General features: G+C 38.3%; 1 protein-coding gene across 1 annotated transcript in view; it reads left to right on the forward strand.

Moving 5' to 3' along the window:
- The window catches only part of LOC142664872 (tumor necrosis factor alpha-induced protein 2-like), a 30,156-nt gene extending 18,614 nt beyond the window's left edge, over positions 1 to 11,542 (forward strand). Inside the window, exons 5-13 of the mRNA XM_075844276.1 lie at positions 957 to 1,071; positions 1,263 to 1,385; positions 2,012 to 2,112; positions 2,783 to 2,881; positions 3,810 to 3,936; positions 4,030 to 4,152; positions 4,984 to 5,139; positions 7,064 to 7,185; positions 10,110 to 11,542. Coding sequence (XP_075700391.1) covers positions 957 to 1,071; positions 1,263 to 1,385; positions 2,012 to 2,112; positions 2,783 to 2,881; positions 3,810 to 3,936; positions 4,030 to 4,152; positions 4,984 to 5,139; positions 7,064 to 7,185; positions 10,110 to 10,251 — 1,108 coding nt within the window. The 3' untranslated portion in view covers positions 10,252 to 11,542. The remainder of the gene's footprint in view (positions 1 to 956; positions 1,072 to 1,262; positions 1,386 to 2,011; positions 2,113 to 2,782; positions 2,882 to 3,809; positions 3,937 to 4,029; positions 4,153 to 4,983; positions 5,140 to 7,063; positions 7,186 to 10,109) is intronic.
- The last annotated feature ends 11,185 nt before the right edge of the window (positions 11,543 to 22,727 follow it).

Here is a 22,727-nt window from a genome sequence, read left to right on the forward strand (position 1 = left end):
CGTGCAAATAAAACCGCAACCTCAAATCTCATAGAGTCTAAGGCTACTCTTATAAGGTTTTCGCCAGAGCCGACCGCAAGGTGGGATGGTCTTTGCTGCATAGAACCCAGGTTGTCTTGGCAAAGTTCAGTGATGTATAAGAGTTGCAATGCAGGCAATACCTGAACAGGAACCAGCCGGGAGCAGATAATCAAAATCGGTAAAAATGGGGTTAACGAGAGACAAGCCGAGGTCTGTTTCCAAGAAATCCAGAAGTCAGAAGTACAGGGAGTGTCAGATCTTGATCAGAACACCAGAAGACTAGGAGTATCACAAGCCTGGTGGAGGAGACAGATATAAATACAACCCCACACCAAATTGGCAGAAAGACAGAGAAAAAAGATAGGCTACAAAGTAAAACAGAACCGACCAGAAGCTAGAACAGTAGTCATGGTGATCTTAAGGGAACAGGCATTTTCCTAACATCATTCTTCTATGGGATCACATAGTGTATCACTTGATCCCTCTCGGCCCTGGTGGAAAACTACAGAACATTGTGCATTTTGACCAACTTTACTCCGAGAAGATGCCGTTATTCAAGTCTTGTATATAATTTTGATGCCACATGGAAAACATAAGATATCCTGCCATGTTTTTCTTCTCTTGGTTATTCTTCCATGGGCATAAGGTCTGATTGTTGGGTGATTTTTCTGGAATGACAACTCTTGGGATGATTGTATGTCGAAGTTTTGTCTCGATAATGAGCAAAACATTACTGAGGTCACTGGAGATGGCAGAACTTCCATATGACACCACAATAGATCTGATTCAAACACCCCCTTTATTAAATACTGTACTTACCTCTTGATGAACAGCTCCTTAGAATAAATAATGACCAAATAAAATATGTCTTATCCCATGGATTTCATAACTAATATTTGTAACAACGTCTAATACTTGGACCCTCTCTATTGCAGCATGATCTTGAAGGACCCAATATTGATTGGACATATTGATGAGTCAAAACTGAACAATCTTCTCTCGCCTGACATTATCAGTAAATTTGAAGACCATTATAGTGCATATGAAATAGTGAGTACTGATAAAGCTACTATGTTGGGTTTTTATGTCTATTTTACGTCTGATAGGTTGTAGATGGGTGTTCTGGACACCCCCGGGGGTAAATATTTATTGTCTTCAAACTCATTGGGCACACTTTGACATGTATGATGAGTGGTATCCACCCCATGAAGGTCACCTTGCTGTCTGTTTTATTTTGTAAGGACTCTGTGAAGACATATATGAACAGAAGTTTGGAAATGGAGGTGGAACGCTGGAAGAACGAGAAAGAACCGGAGATATTGGGAAATTGTCACCATTCTGAGTTACATATTGATATAGTCCAGGTAAATTCTATCCCCTTGTAGATTCAGGGGTGTCTCTTTATACCTGCCCCACTAAATGCCCCGCCGTCTGCAACGAACAAGCTTCGGGAAGACTCCCGTGATGAAGGGTCTTCATACACTACATCTCCTCTTCCATTATAAGCATGAGTAGGAAGGGCAGGTTCTTCATCCAGCTGTCAGGTCCAATAGGGAATCCTTTTTTTGGGGTAAACTTGGATCAGTTTGGTTAGACGTTACAAAGAAAAGAAGAACCGGAAGGAGTTAGGCAGTCACGAGCCTCTCAAAACTCAATGGACTTTAATGGGGTTGTCCTCTTTCCATGAGTGCCTCTCAACACTAAAGACATTAACGGGGGTTTGCTTTTTGGACGACCCCCTTCCATGTACCCTAGTAATGCAGATGGAGCTAATTGAAGGGGTTCCCATAAATAGGATGAATAGCCAGAGTGGAGAGACATTACATAAAGGGCAACTCTTCTTCTGTAGGATCTGGTGACTTCATGGGCAACCCAAAGGAGCCGTGAAGTGTTTCATTTAAAGAACCCTTTAATATTTATGTTCCTAATCGAGATGTCGGACTGGATTACCTTAGTCAATAACTAAATTTTTGCATTCATTTATTTGCAGATTTACAATAGTGGAATCAAGAGAGCAGAAGAGATAAAGGAGGGGATGGCACAAAAAGTATCTTGCTTACTTCCTCACGAGATGAAGGAGTTTTTCAAGGGGTAAAGGAATTATTCATTAAATGAATGGATATTTATGTAGTTTTCTTTTAACTGGCAAGGCATGATGGGATTTGTGGTATTGGAGTAAAGGGAGCGTCATAGGTTTCTTATATTGTGTTGCTTATGATCCAATCCCATAAAAAAAATTTCTAGAAGGGAATTGCTATTTCAAAATAATACACCAAACAGACAATTCCTGTCTCATGCCCCTCCCCCTTTTGCTCCCCATTAGTTTAGCCTGGATTGTTCCTTTAAAGGGGTATTTACATATTATACAGCGATGGCATATTGCAAGGATATGTCATCACTTTATGATCGTTGGGAGTCTGACCTTTGAGACCCCCGTCAATCCTGAGAATTAAAGGCACGCAGTTCTGATTTAGTAGGGGCACCCTAATGAATGAATGGCCATTGGTTTTAAAAAACATTTTCCTTGAGTATTCACCTGAAGATATAATCCGATCCCACAAGATTCGAGCTTTCACCCCTCCCCCATCTTGACCTGCACAAAAGGGGGTGTAGAGTCAGGAAAACCCCTTTACAGCAGAATAATGTTCAAAGGTAGAACAAAGGCTGACAATCTAACCACAGCAGCAGCACACTGCATCAGATATCTCAAATCACTGTCTGTTATGCATCAATAAATCATAAATATTCTCTTTTTATGTAGATATAAGACCAGTCTTGAAGAATTCTTAGAAAAAAATAAGACGCATTCCTTCTATAGGGAGATCGCGATCACAAACCTAAACTGCTGCTACCACTTCAGGTAAAATTATTATTTATTATTACTAGAATTAATTATCAGTCATTATTATTATTATTATTATTATTATTATTATTAGTAGCTGTATTATTAATATTAATTATCAGTTACTTTTGTAATTATCAGTTATTATTATTATTATTAGTAGTATTAATAATAATATTATATATTAGTATTATCCGTTGTTATTATTAGTATTAATAGCTGTGGTATTATTATTAATATTATTATCAGTTGTTATTACTATTATATATTATTAGTATTACTCATCAGTTATTATTATTAGTATTATTATTTATTATTATTATCATCAGTTATTATTATTATTTATTATTATCATCAGTTATTATTTATTATTATTATCAGTTATTATTATTATTATTATTATTTATTATTATCATCAGTTATTATTATAAATTATTATTATCAGTTATTATTATTATCAGTTATTATTATTTATTATTATCAGTTATTATTATTATCGTTATTATTATTATCAGTTATTATTATTATCGTTATTATTATTATTATCGTTATTATTATTATTATCAGTTATTATTATTATCAGTTATTATTATTATCGTTATTATTATTATCAGTTATTATTATTATCGTTATTATTATTATTATTATCAGTTATTATTATTATCATCGTTATTATTATTATTATTATCGTTATTATTATTATTATTTATTATTATTATCAGTTATTATTATTATTATTTATTATTATTATCAGTTATTATTATTATTATTATTATTATTATTATCAGTTATTATTATCAGTTATTATTATTATTATTATTATTATTATTATTTATTATTATCATTGTCAGTTGCTATATCTATTAAACAGATGAATAAAAAAAAAATGTAGGATTTTTTTAAAGCTATTTTAATATACATTTTTGGTAATTTTTTTGTATTTCAGGGAATTTATTGAAAAAAAAGACACAAAGTTTGATCCGGTGATGCAGCAGCAGATGTTGTCCATCATTCTCCAGTGTGAAGACCTCACGTACGCTGCTTTGTTTCAGGAGCTTTTTCTGGATCTGAAGGTAAATTATGACAAACGCACAAAATAAATCCAAATTAAAATAAAAAAGAAATATAATTTTTACATATTGAATTTATAATTTATTCCTGTCCAGACACAATTCAGGAAAATGTCTCAAGGCAGCTCCCTGTGCAGCTACCAGACCATGCAGGACATCGTAAAGATAACCGAGAGATCCGTGTCCGACTTCAAGACGCTGTGTCCCCCCTGCTACAAGGTAAGAGCCCCTATAGCACATCTTACACTTCATTACTGACCATAACTATGAACATTATGAAGTATTTTCAGTTACCTAAGTCCTTGAGTCGTCCGCTTTTATCAAATTATTAAGAATTCAATCTTAAATTTATCAGATTCTGGGAAAGCTGGGTGGAAACCAATATGACTACCATTACCGAGGTTACCATCCAACTTTCCTATACCTGATTGGCAGAGTTGACTTGTTAGTTTAGTGTCCTCCTTCAACTTTTTTATACCGTTGCTTCATTTGGCAGATTTGCCGTTCAGGGTTCTGGAAAAGCTGGGTGACAAAGAGTTGTGGGCTGGGAGTAGTGACGCCACTTAATGTGACTGTAACCTCCTACAAGATCTGTAAACTCCTCTCCTGAAATACTCTGTGCTACTGTGGGAGTGTGCCTACTATGTAACTCTCAGTCTATGACCTTCCACAAGACTGACATACTCCTCTTGGGAAATACTCTGTGCTGCTGTGAACACTTCTCTTTCTTGTATGTAACTCTTATTCTGTGACCTGCCACAAGAGCTGAAAGCTTTAAATAGGGGTTTAACATTCAGGTGGGATGGAGGGCACTGCCAGGCAGGACCCATCGATACGCTGTGGTCATAGTCCAGGGCGTATGCTGTAGATTTCGGTGCGATATTGTGCCTATGGGGGGTCACATGAGATAGAGGTGCGCCCGCGCATGGTCTGCGGTGAGCCCTGGGGACTCGAAGCAGAGCGTGGGTCAGTGAGGGTACATAATATTACGCAATGCCACCCACTGTGCCACACTATACCCATCACTAATCTCTTCCAATTTTATCTCAGGAGATGATCATGAGGATTCATAAGCACCTGGTGAAAGAATATCTTACAAGACTTCTTAAGAGAAAAGTCAGTTATAAGAACGCGCTGCAGCTGCAGAAATTGGCCGAGCAGATCAACGAGAACGCCAATCTGATCCATGTATTCTGTGATGATCATGTAAGTAGTGTTTCCACTTAAGGGGATGAATACTATTGCAATCAACTTGCTCCAATCCCTCTAAAATAAAGAATGAAGCAACTTTGCAAATAGTTTTAATTTAAAAAAAAAATCTCTTACCGTTTGGTGTATACAGCTTCTATTCCGTCCTATGGGTCTCCATGGTTACAGACTACAAACAAACCCTGTGTAGTCTGATCCTGCAGTCAGGATGTGTTACTCCACTTCCCCGCTCTCTCTTCTTGAGACAGAGGAAATAGATAGAAGAGAATTAAACATGCAGGGTCAGACTACACAAGGTTTGTTTGCAGTCTGTCATCATGGAGATACATAGGTCTGCATAGGAACTGCATACAAGAAACACTTGAAGGTTTTTAATCGAGACCGTTTGCTTCATTCTTTATTTTAGATTCATTGGAACGATACACGAAAATGGTTGCAAAATTCTACACACCTTTTAAAATATTTAATACTAATAATAAAAATAATTTCCGATAATTAATACTAATAAATAACTAATAACTGATAATTTATAGAGGTTTTAGGTAAATAAAACGTATTAGCTTTGCGACCTTCTTATATGCTTCTTACATTCTTGTTTACATCCAGGGGCTGAAAATCTAGTATGACCTAGTCCTGCTCACACAGCTGATGGTTCGTTACAATGTATCAATGTAAATAAAACTTCAAAGCAGCAGTAGAAATCTCTCTCCAGTCCTGCACTCTGGACTGTAAGCTTTTGCACATTGTAGCAAACCTTCAGCTGTGTGAGCAGAACGGGGTTTTAGGTAAATATAAAGAATGAATGTTTCCAAACACTTACAGCAAGAATGGGTCTTAAAACTTGATGAGAAAATGGAATATTATACTGTGATTTGGCTTCATTTGCATAAGACTGCGCGGCCCCTTTAGGATCAATACATACAGAGTTTTGTTGCGCTGATTGTGAAGCGGAAACCGCGCAAGAAAACGGCAGAAATCGCCCCGCATTGATTTCAATGGGAGGCAGAGGATTTATTTTTCCCGGGCGGCTTCTGGCCGCTGGCGGTAAAAAAAAAAGCTGCGTGTTCTTTTTTTTTGCCGCAGTTTCCGCCTCTGACCTTTCATTGATAAAACCCGTGGCGCTCGTGTCGTTTCTGAGTGTTTTTCACTACGTTTTTTGCCCGCGGTCCTTGCTTTAGATACAATGGACATGGTAAAAAACACGGGGAGAAAAAAAGCGCAGGCAGCTCAAAATCGGCCTCAAAATTGCTAAAGGAATTCTGCGGCAGTTTTTTTCTGGCTGCAAAAAACTCTGTGTGAATAGGGCTTTACAGTTTTCTGGAAGACGCTCCTTTATTGACACCAGACTTACATGCCATTCCTTATTTTGTGAAGAGTCGTCCACCTGAAGACCGCTCCTGTAGGGCATAGAATAGGGGTCACCCACTCACAACCCCCCTCTAGTAGCCTGGGCTCTGGCACGTTCATGCATTACACAGTTGGCCTTTGGATTGCAGTTGGGTAAATATATGACCCTCGCAGATTGCCCTGGTGATAACAGCAGATCTCTGGGGATTTCTGAAGCCGGACCTGCTGCGATCAGCTGATCATTGGGTTTCCTTCGATCTCATTATGATCCACCCATTTTTTTCTGTGAACTGCCGGACTAGCCATTCAGGTGTCAATTTGCTCATCTCTGATTATTATACAGCAAAGTTTCTGTATTCCAATATTAAAGGGACCTGACATGTGCCGAATTATTAAAATATTCTGGATTATCAGACGATCATAGACGATCTGTGCTTCCGAATTTGTGAGATTTCAGATTGTCAGAAATTATTGGATTTCATATTGAAGGAATTTTACATTATTATGTTATTAGATACAAAGTATCAATATATCCGGCAGTCGAATAATGGATATTTCTTTCTATCGTTTACAGAAATCGGAGGAGGAATGGTTAAAACCGGTAATACCCAAAGTGGCAGAAATTATACGTCTCCAGGACTTGTGCGCCATTCAGCTTGAAGTAGCCACACTGGTTGAAGAATATCCAGATATTCGGTGAGAATAATACACAATGATCCCCGCTGATATTCATTACTGACGTAGTGCAGAGCGTTTCTTGAATTGTTGCACAGAGTATTTTAGGAGTGGAATGTGCTGATCTTGTGGCAGGTCACAGAATAAGAGTTAAATATTATGCGCATGCCCCAGTAGCACAGAGTATTTCAGTAGAGGAGTTTGCCGATCTTGTAGGGGGTTACAGACTGAAATAGTGCTGCTACATAGTGCCAGAAACAGGGTCCCCAGCAGCACAGAGTATTTTAGAAGATGAACATACTGATTTTATGGTAGGTCACAAACCAAAAGTAAAAGCGGGATCTCCAGCAGCGCAGAGTATTTAATGAACAGGATGTACTGGTTTTGTGGGAAGTCATAGACTGAGAGTTACATAGTGGGGAGAGTATGGTCTCCAGCAGCACAGAGTATTTATTGAACAGTCCGCTGATATTGTGTGGGGTCACAGACTGAGAGTAGGAAGAGCAGGGTCTCCAGCAGCACAGAGTATTTCAGAAGAAAAGTGTGGGGATCTTGCAGTGACCTTCCATTTGTGGTGATTTTAAGACTTTATGTTACAGGGTTAGAGCCATTTGAGGAGGGAATTTAAGAAAAGTTGGAGGTCACACAGGAGCACAGAGTATTTTAGGATGTTATCAAATTCTACTTCCCAAAGGCAAATATCAGTAAATGTAAATCTGTGGTATGAAGTCCCCCAAATTTACTATTTGACGTAAATATGGAGTATTGTACTTGGAACGCCTCTAACTTGTTCCAGATGATTCTGCAATCGTACACGGCAGGGCCTCGGTTTTTTACTGGAAATGTCTGTTTTTTTTGGAAATTGATTTTTTGGGAACTAGAACATGAAGCAAAATTCCCCAGAATTCTTAAATGACCTTTCTCCTTCCTGGCAGATTAATCGCACTTCCGCCTTGGTCTCTACTTGCTTTCTTGTATCACATCCAGAGTCCACATTAACCCCTTCTAGCACAGCTCTTCAGAAATTCTAAGGCGCGGCCAAGACAAACACAATTCCTTCTAATGACCTTCACAAGATCTTGTAGCCTCCGGCTACATTTAGAAGGAGCCAATTTTATATAACAATTATTTCTACCAATAATCTTCTAAGTTAAATAACATTGGAAAATTTGCAATTCCGAAGCCCCACGCACTTTCCCATAAACATCTAAATGTGATGAAAAGGGGCGCATGGATTCATAAATATGGCGTTCGTCCCAAATACAATATTGTTTACTGTATTTATGCCAAAAACCTATCATTTTGTCGATAAATATAATAGAAACCAGTGACATCACTGAATATTCAGCCCATATATACACAGTAGGAGCCAGTGACATCATACATATTACGCTGATCAATACACCATCAAATAACCCTCACCATGTGTTATGATTATCGATACAATAGGAACTGGTGACATCACTACATGTTCTGACTATCAATACAATAGGAAGTGGTGACATCACTACATGTTCTGACTATCAATACAGTAGGAACTTGGTGACATCACTACATGTTCTGACTATCAATACAGTAGGAACTGGTGACATCACTACATGTCCTGACTATCAATACAATAGGAACTGGTGACATCACTACATGTTCTGACTATCAATACAATAGGAACTGGTGACATCACTACATGTTCTGACTATCAATACAGTAGGAACTGGTGACATCACTACATGTTCTGACTATCAATACAGTAGGAACTGGTGACATCACTACATGTTCTGACTATCAATACAGTAGGAACTGGTGACATCACTACATGTTCTGACTATCAATACAATAGGAACTGGTGACATCACTACATGTTCTGACTATCAATACAATAGGAACTGGTGACATCACTATGTGTTCTGGCTATCAATACAATAAACCTATCACAATATGGCCTAGTTTTAATGTCCACAAACCATGTGTGGGCAAATTTTCAAAATGCAAAACCTAGAAAAAGTGAAACAGTCCACAAGGGTTTAATGTCACTATAGTATATACTATATCTAGCTAAACCATGATCAAAAGTGACATCACTATATATTTCACCTTTAAGTGGGAGCCAGTGATGTCACTAAGTAGCCTGGATATCAATACAATAATAAGAGCCAATGACATAATTTCCCTGTAGTGGGTGCAGAAATAGAAGTCAAACACCCCTCTGCCACATAAGAAGGCACCACTATATAAAAGGCACATGGTCGGTGGGGGACCCCGTTACATATTTTGCATTGATCCCTCGGAGCTTGACGTTACACTTTTAATCCTATCAATTTACTAGGGACCAGTAACTTAACTCTGTATTGTGACTACAGTAGGACCTGGATATATTGTAACATATTCAGCCAATCAATACAATAGCAACCATTTACATCACTGAAGCATCAACCTTAGAAAACAGTGATGTCATTGTATATTCGCCCTATAATATAATAGCAGCTAGTGATGTCACTGAGTATTCATGACATCAATACAATGAGAGACAGTGAGGTTACATCATACTCAGCCAATCAATACACTAGAGACCAATAAGAGCCAGTGACATCACTTCGTATTCCACCTATCAATACAGTCAGAAAGAGTGACAATCACTGCCCACTGCTGAACTAGGAAGCAGGGCATCACTATTCACCCAAATATGTCACCATCACTTGCTGAATGTTGAATCTGTCTAGCGGTGTAAAGCTAAATAACTGGGAAGATTGGACATACGTGATTGCTCGAGAGTTTAGACTGACAACACATGGGGTGGGAGCGGCGGGTATACTGGTTGTCGCTTAGTCTAGACTTAAAGTTAAATGTAAAGCTTGACAGAAAAGGTGACTCAAGGACTAATGGATTTTTTTGGGGGGAGATTTTTGTTTTTTTTAAATAATATTAAAATTATTATCCCTCATTTACAGGAACAAGCAAATTGAAGCCATTTTGTACATGAAGGGGAACCTTTCCCGACACGACATCAAGTCCATACTGAAGGTGTCTGATACCATCCAACGAAGAACTTTTAGTAAACCTAAACTTTTTGAATTAATCAAAACTTCATGATTGGAGCGGGATCAAAACCTGAGAAATATGAACAAATGGGACATTTTACTATAAGGTATCCAGTTTACATAAGACAGGGCAGGGCAGAGGGGCCTCAGCTATCCTCCTCATATTTGTGTCCGAATTTCAAGGTCTAGTACTGGCCATCGATCATGTCTCATCAAATGACTTCTAGATGTCATCGCACCTTCATTGGCCTCACCCTGGAGGGACCTTAATATTTGTAGCAGTAGTAATCAATGCATTGGGACATTAGTAATCCCTGCAAGGGACTCGCACTGAATATGAAGCCAATTTTATATATGTTTATTTTTACTTCAGTTTTTTTTTTACTGTCGACTATTGTAATTTTTGTTATTTTTTTATATTTTATGAATGTGTATTGTAGTAGATGCATGGTAAGCTACTAAGACTGTATACTATGAATACATATTGGGTGTATAGCTAGTACCCCTACTTGAAATCTACAGTCCTGATTATTAATATTTGCACTTCTCATTTTTGGATTCTGTCACATGACTGATGTTTTTATTATTGCATAGTGTAATTTCCAATAAGCAATGAAACCACTCCAATGCAAAATGAACCGTTCCTTTAAGAATCCTGTTGGATTTTTACAAATGGTGGTTCATTGTCATATATTTGGCTGTTTTTGAATTTTTTTTATTATGTAAAAAGTATTAATGTGCAGTAACCCATGTAACCAATGAGCTGTTAGATTTGATGTATCTAGTACTAGGTGGACAGTTAAAATAAATGCAAGCTGAAGACCTACAAAGTCATTGCACGGTCAATAGCCACAGCCTGTGATCACTTGCTGGTTATGTTCACTACCATGTTATTTAAAGGAATTGTTCAGTTTAGGACAACTTTTTGTTAAATATTCTATTAGGGTATATTTTCTAAAATAATGGGATTCCTTGTAATCTTTATGGGTTTATGGATGAAAACTTCTATTTCAGGCAGAAAAATGAGATGAGTAAAATCTAACCATTTTCTGTAGATTAGGAACCGCTATGGGCTTCACGGCAGGGCCATCCCCTGAAATCTATTGTAGCAGGGTGACAAATCCTGACCATATGCTCTGAAATAGGTTCATATTATTACGCAGTGGTTGTTATAATAACCATATCTATCTGAATGGAATGCATAATTATTATATTATTCTGCATGTATTTTATGTGTGTTATGGTTGTGTGTTATATTATTAGAACTTGTTCATATTGAAGCCAGTGACAAATCGTTGTAACTTTTTATTATTTTTGCAATAAACTGTTACATTTGTTTTTTACTTTTTGCAGTTTGTGCGGGTTTTTCTTTTTATGGAAAAATTTTACATTTCAAAAATGTTATGCCAAAAATAAAATATAAACCGATGGATTGAGAAAGATGATGGTAAACAATATTATGGTTTCATATAGTGGTGTTAGTTAGCAGCGCATCACACAGCGGTTACCCGCCAATCTTACAGCGCCAGCCACGCAGGACCAGCATTGACTAAAGTGCCTGAGGAAGGTCAATGTTTTGACCGAAACGTCGCACGCACTGTCACTGGCTACAAATAAATAAATTAATTACAGCTGTTTCTGTATTTGGAAGTTGGATCTTTGATTATCTGGATTAATAATGGGTTGAGAAGCTCCCACTTTCATGGAGGTGGTTGTCACCATCAAGACCTTAATGCTATGCCTAATGCTGGCGTGGGGCGATGGCGCATAACACAATGAATCCAAGAAAATCAAAGCGAGCATCCATGGCCCTCCCCTTAGGCCAGAATGAAGCATTACACAGTGTATGAGTTTTGCCTGGAGTGTTCCTTTAAATCTGCAATTTAAATCACCTAAAATTAAAAGTCGCAAATAAAATGATGCCCAGACCCTCCATGGCTGAGCATCATTGGACACTTTTTTGTGTAACTCAAGAGACTATTGCACCTGGTATATGCCAAATACTATGTATACTCATAATAAAGTATTCACCCTGTGGGTGGAGGATGGATTATACGGCTCGGAGGACTCATGTGATCATGGCCCAGGGTTCAGTAAAGCCTTAATTTGCCACTACCTGAATTTAATGGTTACAATAGATCCTTTTATACATCATATTTTTAGAAGAATTGATATTTTTTTTCTTCCTCGGAGGAAGTGGAAATGACTTCTGGGTTACTGGAATGTTTAGATGTTGTGTCGGAAATAGGACCTTTATACTGGAAATCGTTATTGACTCTCTAAGAAAAGTCATTAACCAAAGAGCAAGCAGAGTTTATTTACAGTATAACCAGCAGGTAATATTTCTCCACTTCCGCTGACAATGTAACATTACTAACAGAAAGTCTTATCGTGGCTCATTCATCTCTTCTACACAATGCCAGGATGGATGTGTAGAAACCTTACTGATGTGAAGAGAGAAACATCACACATTTTCTTACAACTACTCTAAACTTTCCAGTCTGAAAACACAAGAGCTCATTCACGGTAAATGAATTATTGCAAGGAAAACTGAGGTGTCTCTTATAAGATATACAATGTGACAAGACCGGAATCTGTATAATTTAAAGGGTAACTAAACGTTTGACAAACTTCTGACATGTCATCGTGTCTGTTTGGCGTTTTCTGGATACATTAATTTCCGGAAAAAGCCAAACAGAAACGAAGCGGCTGAGCGCTCACACAAGCAATTCCGCCGCTTCATTTTAGTGATTGATGGGGCTCTCAGTGCTCGGACCCCCACCAATCAAAACTTATGGCATGTCACTAAATTTTCTTAGAACAGTGGGTTGTGCGGGACTTATCCTGTACTGATCCTGAGTTACATCCTGTATTATACTCCAGAGCTGCACTCACTATTCTGCTGGTGGAGTCACTGTGAACATACATTACATTACTTATCCTTTACTGATCCTGAGTTATATCCTGTATTATACTCCAGAGCTGCACTCACTATTCTGCTGGTGGAGTCACTGTGAACATACATTACATTACTTATCCTGTACGGATCCTGAGTTACATCCTGTATTATACTCCAAAGCTGCACTCACTATTCTGCTGGTGGGTCACTGTGTAGATACATTACATTACTTATCCTGTACTGATCCTGAGTTACATCCTGTATTATACTCCACAGCTGCACTCACTATTCTGCTGGTGGAGTCACTGTGTAGATACATTACATTACTTATCCTGTAGTGATCCTGAGTTACATCCTGTATTATACACCAGAGCTGCACTCACTATTCTGCTGGTGGAGTCACTGTGTACATACATTACTGTAGTGACGGGGGTAGGGAAACGGACAAGTGAGCCCTAATCTACCCGCCACTCTGTCCCTGCCTACTTGCAACGACCCGCCCTAGGCGACGGGGTACAACTGGGCGGCGGTCCCTACGCTCAGTAAGTGCACGAGACAAACAGACAAGGGAACACAAAGCAAAGGGAAAGGGGCAGTTGCCCACGGCAACACCGTGAGCAACAAGAGTGGTGAACGAGCCGAGTCAAACCAGGAGTGCACGAGGTACCAAACGCAGAGCAGGAGAGTAGTCAGAAAGCCAGGGTCAGTATGGAGCAGGATCAAATAGATAGAAGCTGTAGCTGGGCCAGGAAACCACACGAGAAGAATCACAAGCAAAGGAGGAACAGGAAAGGCAGGTATAAATAGACAGAGGGTGGGAGCTAGCTCCGTCTGGCCAGGCTGCGATAGGCTCTCCCACTCCTAAGCCTGCCATCCTGAGTGGTGGAAGATGGAGTCAGTCTCAGAGACATAGACTCAGGTGCAGACTGATTACCTATGGGCGTATACACAGAAGTTGTGCCTGGCAGATCCTTTACAATTACATTACTTATCCTGTACCGATCCTAAGTTACATCCTGTATTATACTCCAGAGCTGTACTCACTATTCTGCTGGTGGAGTCACTCTGTACATACATGACATTACTTATCCTGTACTGATCCTGAGTTACATCCTGTATTATACTCCAGAGCTGCACTCACTATTCTGCTGGTGGAGTCACTGTGTACATATATTACATTACTTATCCTGTACTGATCCTAAGTTACATCCTGTATTATACTCCAGAGCTGCACTCACTATTCTGCTTATGGTGTACATCCCTGATGCAGTATCCTTTTATATCCCATGGTAACTGCAAGTCATTTTGCTCTTATGCCTTATAAATGTATACAGAGTAGCTAACAGCCTGGTCTCCAATCGGTTGCGACGTTTGTAAGTTGTCAAGTATTTTTTTATGTGTAGTTACGGCAAATAGAATATCGAAGGATCTGAGACATCATGTGATTAGGGCGTGTACGTGTAGCTTTAGAGAAAGTTTTTATCCAATTAAAGTGCGCCTTTTAAATGTGTCTATGTGATTGTATGTGAGATTTATTGTATTTGACAATAAAGTTCTTTTCTATTCTATTCTATATGGCAGTCATTCCGCTGATGACTCCATCATCGACCAATCCAAACATGTAATGATGAAGTAATAATATGAGTAATAATAGTTTGATGTTATATGAAGGATGACGGGCTGTGTAGCCAAGAGATTCGATTTTAATATACACTCACTATTCTGCTGGTGGAGTCACTGTGCACATACATTACATTACTTATCCTGTACTGATCCTGAGTTACATTCTGTGTTATACTCCAGAGCTGCACTCACTATTCTGCTGGTGGAGTCACTGTGTACATACATTACATTACTTATCCTGTACTGATCCTGAGTTATATCCTGTATTATACTCCAGAGCTGCACTCACTATTCTGCTGGTGGAGTCACTGTGTACATACATTACATTACTTATCGTGTACTGATCCTGAGTTACATCCTGTATTATACTCCAGAGCAGCACTCACTATTCTGCTGGTGGAGTCACTGTGTACATACATTACATCACTTATCGTGTACTGATCCTGAGTTATATTCTGTATTATACTCCAGAGCTGCACTGAGTATTCTGCAGGTGGAGTCACTGTGTACATACATTACATTACTGATCCTGCACTGATCCTGAGTTACAGCCTGTATTATACTCCAGAGCTGCACTCAGTATTCTGCTGGTGGAGTCACTGTGTACATACATTACATTACTGATCCTGAGTTACATCCTGTATTATACTCCAGAGCTGCACTCACTATTCTGCAGGCTTAAAGAGGCTCTGTCACCAGATTCTCAAACCCCTATCTCCTATTGCATGTGATCGGCGCTGCAATGTAGATAACAGCAACGTTTTTTTTTTGTGAAAAACTTTCATTTTTGGCCAAGTTATGAGCTATTTTATATTTATGCAAATGAGCTTTGAAATGGACAACTGGGCGTTTTTTTTCCGTTATGTCCAACTGGGCGTGTATTGTGTTTTTAACTGGGCGTGTTTATGTGTATGACGCTGACCAATCCGTGACCAGTCAGCATCATACACTCCTCAACATCTGCACGCTCCTCTCCTGAAATATTCTGTGCTGCTGTGAACTCTGCTCTTACCATTACGTAGCTCTCAGTCTGTTACCTCTCCTCCACTCCTGTCCTCAATAACACCTTCACATGATTGGCAAGTCACCACCCCGCACAAGGTCCTACTGCACGGCTGACAGCCGTCAGCTGTATAGATAACAGCACGGTTGTGTTGGAAGCGCGCCCTGCTGTGTCTCACATAGCAGCTGGGTGTGTTCCCTTCATCTAGCTGCTACGTTCTATCCTGACCGCCAATGAATTCTCCGTGCGGTCTTCGCAGTGCTGCTACCCCGTTTACCTACGCTGGGGAACCAGCAGCATTTAAAAAAAACAGGATCCTGACCTGTCCACAGAGTTTAAGGCAGCACAGAGTATTTCAGGAGCTGCGTTCTGCTCCCGTAGGTAAACGGGGTAGCAGCACTGTGGCCGTACTGTATGGGAACGGCCACATTGAATTACATAGGTCCGTGGGACGGCCGCTGCTTCAACGGCCGTCCCACGGATGTTTAACACGTTCGTGTGAATAAGGCCTTACGCAGCGGACACACACTGCGTGAAAATCACCGACTGTATAGAAGTGTTATTTGTATACTGTATGGAGGTGTTATTTGTTTACTGTATAGAAGTGTTATTTGTATACTGTATGGAGGTATTATTTGTATACTGTATAGAAGTGTTATTTGTATACTGTATGGAGGTATTATTTGTATACTGTATGGAGGTATTATTTGTATACTGTATGGAGGTATTATTTGTATACTGTATGGAGGTATTATTTGTATACTGTATGGAGGTATTATTTGTATACTGTATGGAGGTATTATTTGTATACTGTATGGAGGTATTATTTGTATACTGTATGGAGGTATTATTTGTATACTGTATAGAAGTGTTATTTGTATACTGTATGGAGGTATTATTTGTATACTGTATGGAGGTATTATTTGTATACTGTATGGAGGTATTATTTGTATACTGTATGGAGGTGTTATTTGTTTACTGTATAGAAGTGTTATTTGTATACTGTATGGAGGTATTATTTGTATACTGTATAGAAGTGTTATTTGTATACTGTATGGAGGTATTATTTGTATACTATATGGAGGTATTATTTGTATACTGTATGGAGGTATTATTTGTATACTGTATGGAGGTGTTATTTGTTTACTGTATAGAAGTGTTATTTGTATACTGTATGGAGGTATTATTTGTATACTGTATAGAAGTGTTATTTGTATACTGTATGGAGGTATTATTTGTATACTGTATGGAGGTATTATTTGTATACTGTATGGAGGTATTATTTGTATACTGTATAGAAGTGTTATTTGTATACTGTATGGAGGTATTATTTGTATACTGTATGGAGGTATTATTTGTATACTGTATGGAGGTATTATTTGTATACTGTATAGAAGTGTTATTTGTATACTGTATGGAGGTATTATTTGTATACTGTATGGAGGTATTATTTGTATACTGTATGGAGGTATTATTGGTATACTGTATGGAGGTATTATTTGTTTACTGTATAGAAGTGTTATTTGTATACTGTATGGAGGTATTATTTGTATACTGTATAGAAGTGTTATTTGTATACTGTATGGAGGTATTATTTGTATACTATATGGAGGTATTATTTGTATACTGTATGGAGGTATTATTTGTATACTGTATGGAGGTATTATTTGTTTACTGTATGGAGGTATTATTTGTATACTGTATGGAGGTATTATTTGTATACTGTATAGAAGTGTTATTTGTATACTGTATGGAGGTATTATTTGTATACTGTATGGAGGTATTATTTGTATACTGTATGGAGGTATTATTTGTATACTGTATGGAGGTGTTATTTGTTTACTGTATAGAAGTGTTATTTGTATACTGTATGGAGGTATTATTTGTATACTGTATAGAAGTGTTATTTGTATACTGTATGGAGGTATTATTTGTATACTATATGGAGGTATTATTTGTATACTGTATGGAGGTATTATTTGTATACTGTATGGAGGTATTATTTGTTTACTGTATGGAGGTATTATTTGTATACTGTATGGAGGTATTATTTGTATACTGTATAGAAGTGTTATTTGTATACTGTATGGAGGTATTATTTGTATACTGTATGGAGGTATTATTTGTATACTGTATGGAGGTATTATTTGTATACTGTATAGAAGTGTTATTTGTATACTGTATGGAGGTATTATTTGTATACTGTATGGAGGTATTATTTGTATACTGTATGGAGGTATTATTTGTATACTGTATAGAAGTGTTATTTGTATACTGTATGGAGGTATTATTTGTATACTGTATGGAGGTATTATTTGTATACTGTATGGAGGTATTATTGGTATACTGTATGGAGGTATTATTTGTTTACTGTATAGAAGTGTTATTTGTATACTGTATGGAGGTATTATTTGTATACTGTATAGAAGTATTATTTGTATACTGTATGGAGGTATTATTTGTATACTGTATGGAGGTATTATTTGTATACTGTATGGAGGTATTATTTGTTTACTGTATGGAGGTATTATTTGCATACTGTATGGAGGTATTATTTGCATACTGTATGGAGGTATTATTTGTTTACTGTATAGAAGCATTATTTGTATACTGTATGGAGGTATTATTTGTATACTGTATGGAGGTGTTATTTAGCATTATATGGAGCAATTATTTCTCATTATATGGTGGTGTTATTTAGGCATTGTATGGTGGTGTTATTTAGGCATTATATGGTGGTGTTGGTTAAGCACAATATAGCACTATATGGCAGTATCCAGTATAAATATTCGGGCAAAACTGTCTAATAACAGTGAGCAGGGGGCGGCTACTTTGCTTGTTGCCCAGGGCCCAATCCCCCCCATACAAAAGCAACCCTGCCAGTGTCATTTGTCCTGTACAGCAGCGCCCGTCTACTGAGACTTTGTGTTTTATCTCCTGCTTGCTGGCACATAACCCTCATGTGTTGCTTCATACTACAGATTCATTATTACATTGCTACCCTGTACTTATTTTATTAGTGGTGAAACCTGATTTAGGGCATTGATAGCAGAGTTACTGAAATATGATTATACAAGACTAAAGCAATCTGCTACTACCAGGTTATATAGTAGGACTCAGGCTCCTTGTGTCTGCTTTATATGTACTTCTGCTGCCATCTAGTGTTCATATGGTGCAGTGACAATTAAAAGGGGTCTGGTATTGCGGCTCAGTCCCATTCACCTGACCCATGGACAAGCGGGTGCTGTTATGCAAAAAGGGCACAATATTTTCCCTTAAAAAAAAACCAACTATTTTCTGATAAGTAAAATTATAAAAGGTGAACACATATTTGAAATATATTTTTTCTGTCTCATCATTGGTGCAAAAAAATACAGGAAGTGTTGTCATGGGGACACTGTCATAAAAGTTTTTCCCACAGCATTCCTGTTAATTTAAACTCTGATACAGGAATAAGAGATCTAAAAAAAAACAACAACCCATTTTTGAAATGTTTTAAAGCTATCAGTTTGCAATTAAAGTTGCCAATGCAAAAGGGGAAGAAGTGTTGTCATAGGGACACTGGGACAGCAGTTCTTCCCACAGGAGCTCCTTTATCTTCAGACACTGATAGTTTAATAGAAGGCCTGAATTAAATTGATCTTTTTAAAACACTCTATCGTAGTCAGTGGTGAAAGTAACAGCTGCCAGTGCAAAGGGACAGGAAGTGTTGTCATTGTAACACAGGCACAGAAGCTCTTCTTACAGGAGGCCTATAAATTTAACCTTTCATAGAGGAATGAGATATTTAAAACAATTGACATTTTTCAACACTCTAAAGCTATTAGTTGTGGAAATGTCTGCTGTCAACGCTAAGGCACAGGAAGAGTTATCATGGGGACACAGGCACACAAGCTCTTCCCACATAAGGTATTTGAATTCTAATAGAGGAGTAAGATATATAAAAAATACTTTTTCATACACTGTAAAATCTATAGAATTTTTTAGATAATAGTTATAACAATTTGACCTCTACTCTAGTCACATACAGAGCTGCACTCAAATTTTTGCTGGCTGCACCATTTATAACAGCTTAACTCAGCTCCCATAACACATTGCATTCTGGGGCAGAGCATGATTGGAGATGTAGGGCTCACCCAGGTTATGTAATGTAGTAAAAAAAAAAAGCAAAAAGAAAACAAAAAAAACCTCTCACAATGCACCACAGCAGAACATGCCTGCATTGTAGAGACTGAAGCAGCAGGACAAAGCATGCAGCCTGAGAGTTAACAGGAAACATGCTTGATGTGTATGGAGTATAATGCATTAATAAGACTGCCTCAATATAGACATATGATGTCATCAGAGAGGTCACAGACATCAAAGGGCCCCTGTGCAAGTATATGAGCCCCATGGTGGCAGTGAGCACCCTACCTACTTGACCCCTGTGCAACTATACAAGTTGCATATATGGTATATCCGCCCCTAGATATCCATATCCTTTCTATTCGATCACTTAGACATTTCGGAAGAAGACATTGATAGGAGTTTCGCACCTGGGGCCCCTGAGTGATGGGGTCCTTAACTTCTTCAATGCTAATCATTCTCTTTTTGTAGCTCATAAGAGGTGAGCATGGAAACCCAGTGATGTCATAGCAGCCATTGCCAGAATCGTAGCAGATTGTGGCTGTCAGAGCATGCTGGCTGCTAGGAGTTGTAGTTTTGCATAGAGGGGGTCCCACAAGAGTACCAGTGGATCCCCTAGTGGGCTCAGACTCTGATGTAATAACAGGACCCAGTCTATAAGATCCTGCAGAAGAGACCCCCATCTGTAGCTGACAATGGAGCTGCTCACGTGTCTAGTGGACTTTAGTGTCTCCAGTCCACCACTATGTACATACCATATGATGACATCACTGTGTACATACCATATGATGACATCACTATTATTCACTATATTCAGTATGTTATATTGTACAGACTAATCCTCATAATAAAGAAGAGGACCAGCCTATAAGATCCTGCAGAAGAGACCCCCATCTGTAGCTGACAATGGAGCTGCTCACGTGTCTAGTGGACTTTAGTGCCTCCAGTCCACCACTATGTACATACCATATGATGACATCACTGTGTACATACCATATGATGACATCACTATTATTCACTATATTCAGTATGTTACGTTGTACAGACTAATCCTCATAATGAAGATGAATGGAAGCTGCACTGAAGCTTCCCATCACTGGATGTCAGTATAGGCTCAGGATTCAGGCACCACATGGGTCCTTTTCCACAATTACCAGGTACATAAAACTAAGCGAAGAGCTTCATATGAATAATTAATTCCATCTCTACTCTTCTACTGGAAGAAATTGATTGAAGCTTTTAGACAAAAGCATTGAGTGAGAATAGAAAAGTGATTGGAAGATCTTCATTATATGACAAAATTAAAATAATACCTTAATAATGAGTATGACATCATGATGACATGTACCGGGACAATGCATAATTATTATGTCCATTTGCAACTTCCATACTGCCAAATAATGACCCATTTAGCACTGCTACCTCATTGTCTACACTGCCACCTCTCTTTTGACGTCCCATTGTAGGACTTCCCTCTAACCCTATGGTGAGACTCATGGTCTAAAGCTGTTATCCCAAGTCATCTCTGTGAGCACCCCGTGAATGATGATCACCCTAAAACTGTCCACACACATTAGATATTTATTGGTGGATCTCGCTGATTACAAAGAATCTGCCAACAATCCAAAATGTTGGGTAATAACCCAACTTAGTCAAGACAAGTTGGATTTTTACTTGTCCGATCCTTTGTCTTCCCCCTTGTGTAATAACATAAACCTCAGGTGCTGGTCTAGATGATGAAACCTTGGACATGCCATCCTGTTAGGATAGGACGCAATGTTTTTAATTATGGGTGTAACATCCAATTGGATAATGGACACCTAAAGATCATAATATCATTAAGGGTTTGAAATCATCGAGAAAGTGAGAAAAGAAAGAGAGAAGATAAAAAATGGATAGACTATACTGATTATTGAGGAGCTTCTTCATCATCCAAATGACTTATTAAGAATAATTTTTCCCATACATTTACTGTATTGTTGTCCATTTGGAAAACAGCAGATCCTACTGGTTCTTGTCCCTAATGGACAATCGAAGGCATCAATTATGTTACTGTAATGTTTGGATAAAGCCAACCTAAAATGTATCGGCTATAAAAGGTCTCTGAGGTCTAGTAAACTGCCCATGATAGTCTTTACTGGTCATAAGTAGAAGAAAACAATGTTACTCAGTTCCCTAGTTCACTAGAACCTCTCAGTGGGACCATAGAGCTCCTGAGCCCAGATGTCCATCCTATAATTGTTACCGCTTTTTCCTGAAGCCTCAGACGTTGGTCATTGTGGTCCCATCTCTTCTAAAGAACCTACAAGTTCCCCATGTGGTTCACTTTATCCAGCAAAACTCTTGGATTTGGGAAGACATGCTTCTATGGGACATATACCGTATCACATTCTGCAAGTGAGAAACCAAAGTCTAAATTTTCGATAATGAATATTTGGTTAAGTTCATTCAGTATCAGTTTTGGGTTTTAGTGGAGATGGCAGATGGACTTGACGATATCTTGAACCAAAATATAAAACTGATACTAGATGATTTAAAAACAACCATGTGATCTTGTAGTATCTCCAGAAGAGGAAGGGCCACCACAAAAAACATTGTATATAATGTTCAGAGTTGACCAGAGAGCATAGACTGAAAGTTATCCAATGAGAAGGACAGCGTATCCCAACAGTAGAGAGTGGACATTGTCTCTTGTGGTGGCCCCATCTGTTTGGGAGAACCTGGAAATTCACATTTGGTTCAGTTGATCTAGTCTTGGATTTTGGTGGGCATAGACTTGAGGATATCTTCAACCCAAATCCGAAACAGATACTAGGTGATGTCAGTCAACAATGTGAGCTTAAAGTATCTCCAAAAGAGATAGGGCCACCACAACAAT

Source organism: Rhinoderma darwinii, chromosome 12 (assembly GCF_050947455.1).
Source record: "Rhinoderma darwinii isolate aRhiDar2 chromosome 12, aRhiDar2.hap1, whole genome shotgun sequence".
Classification (NCBI taxonomy): domain Eukaryota; kingdom Metazoa; phylum Chordata; class Amphibia; order Anura; family Rhinodermatidae; genus Rhinoderma; species Rhinoderma darwinii.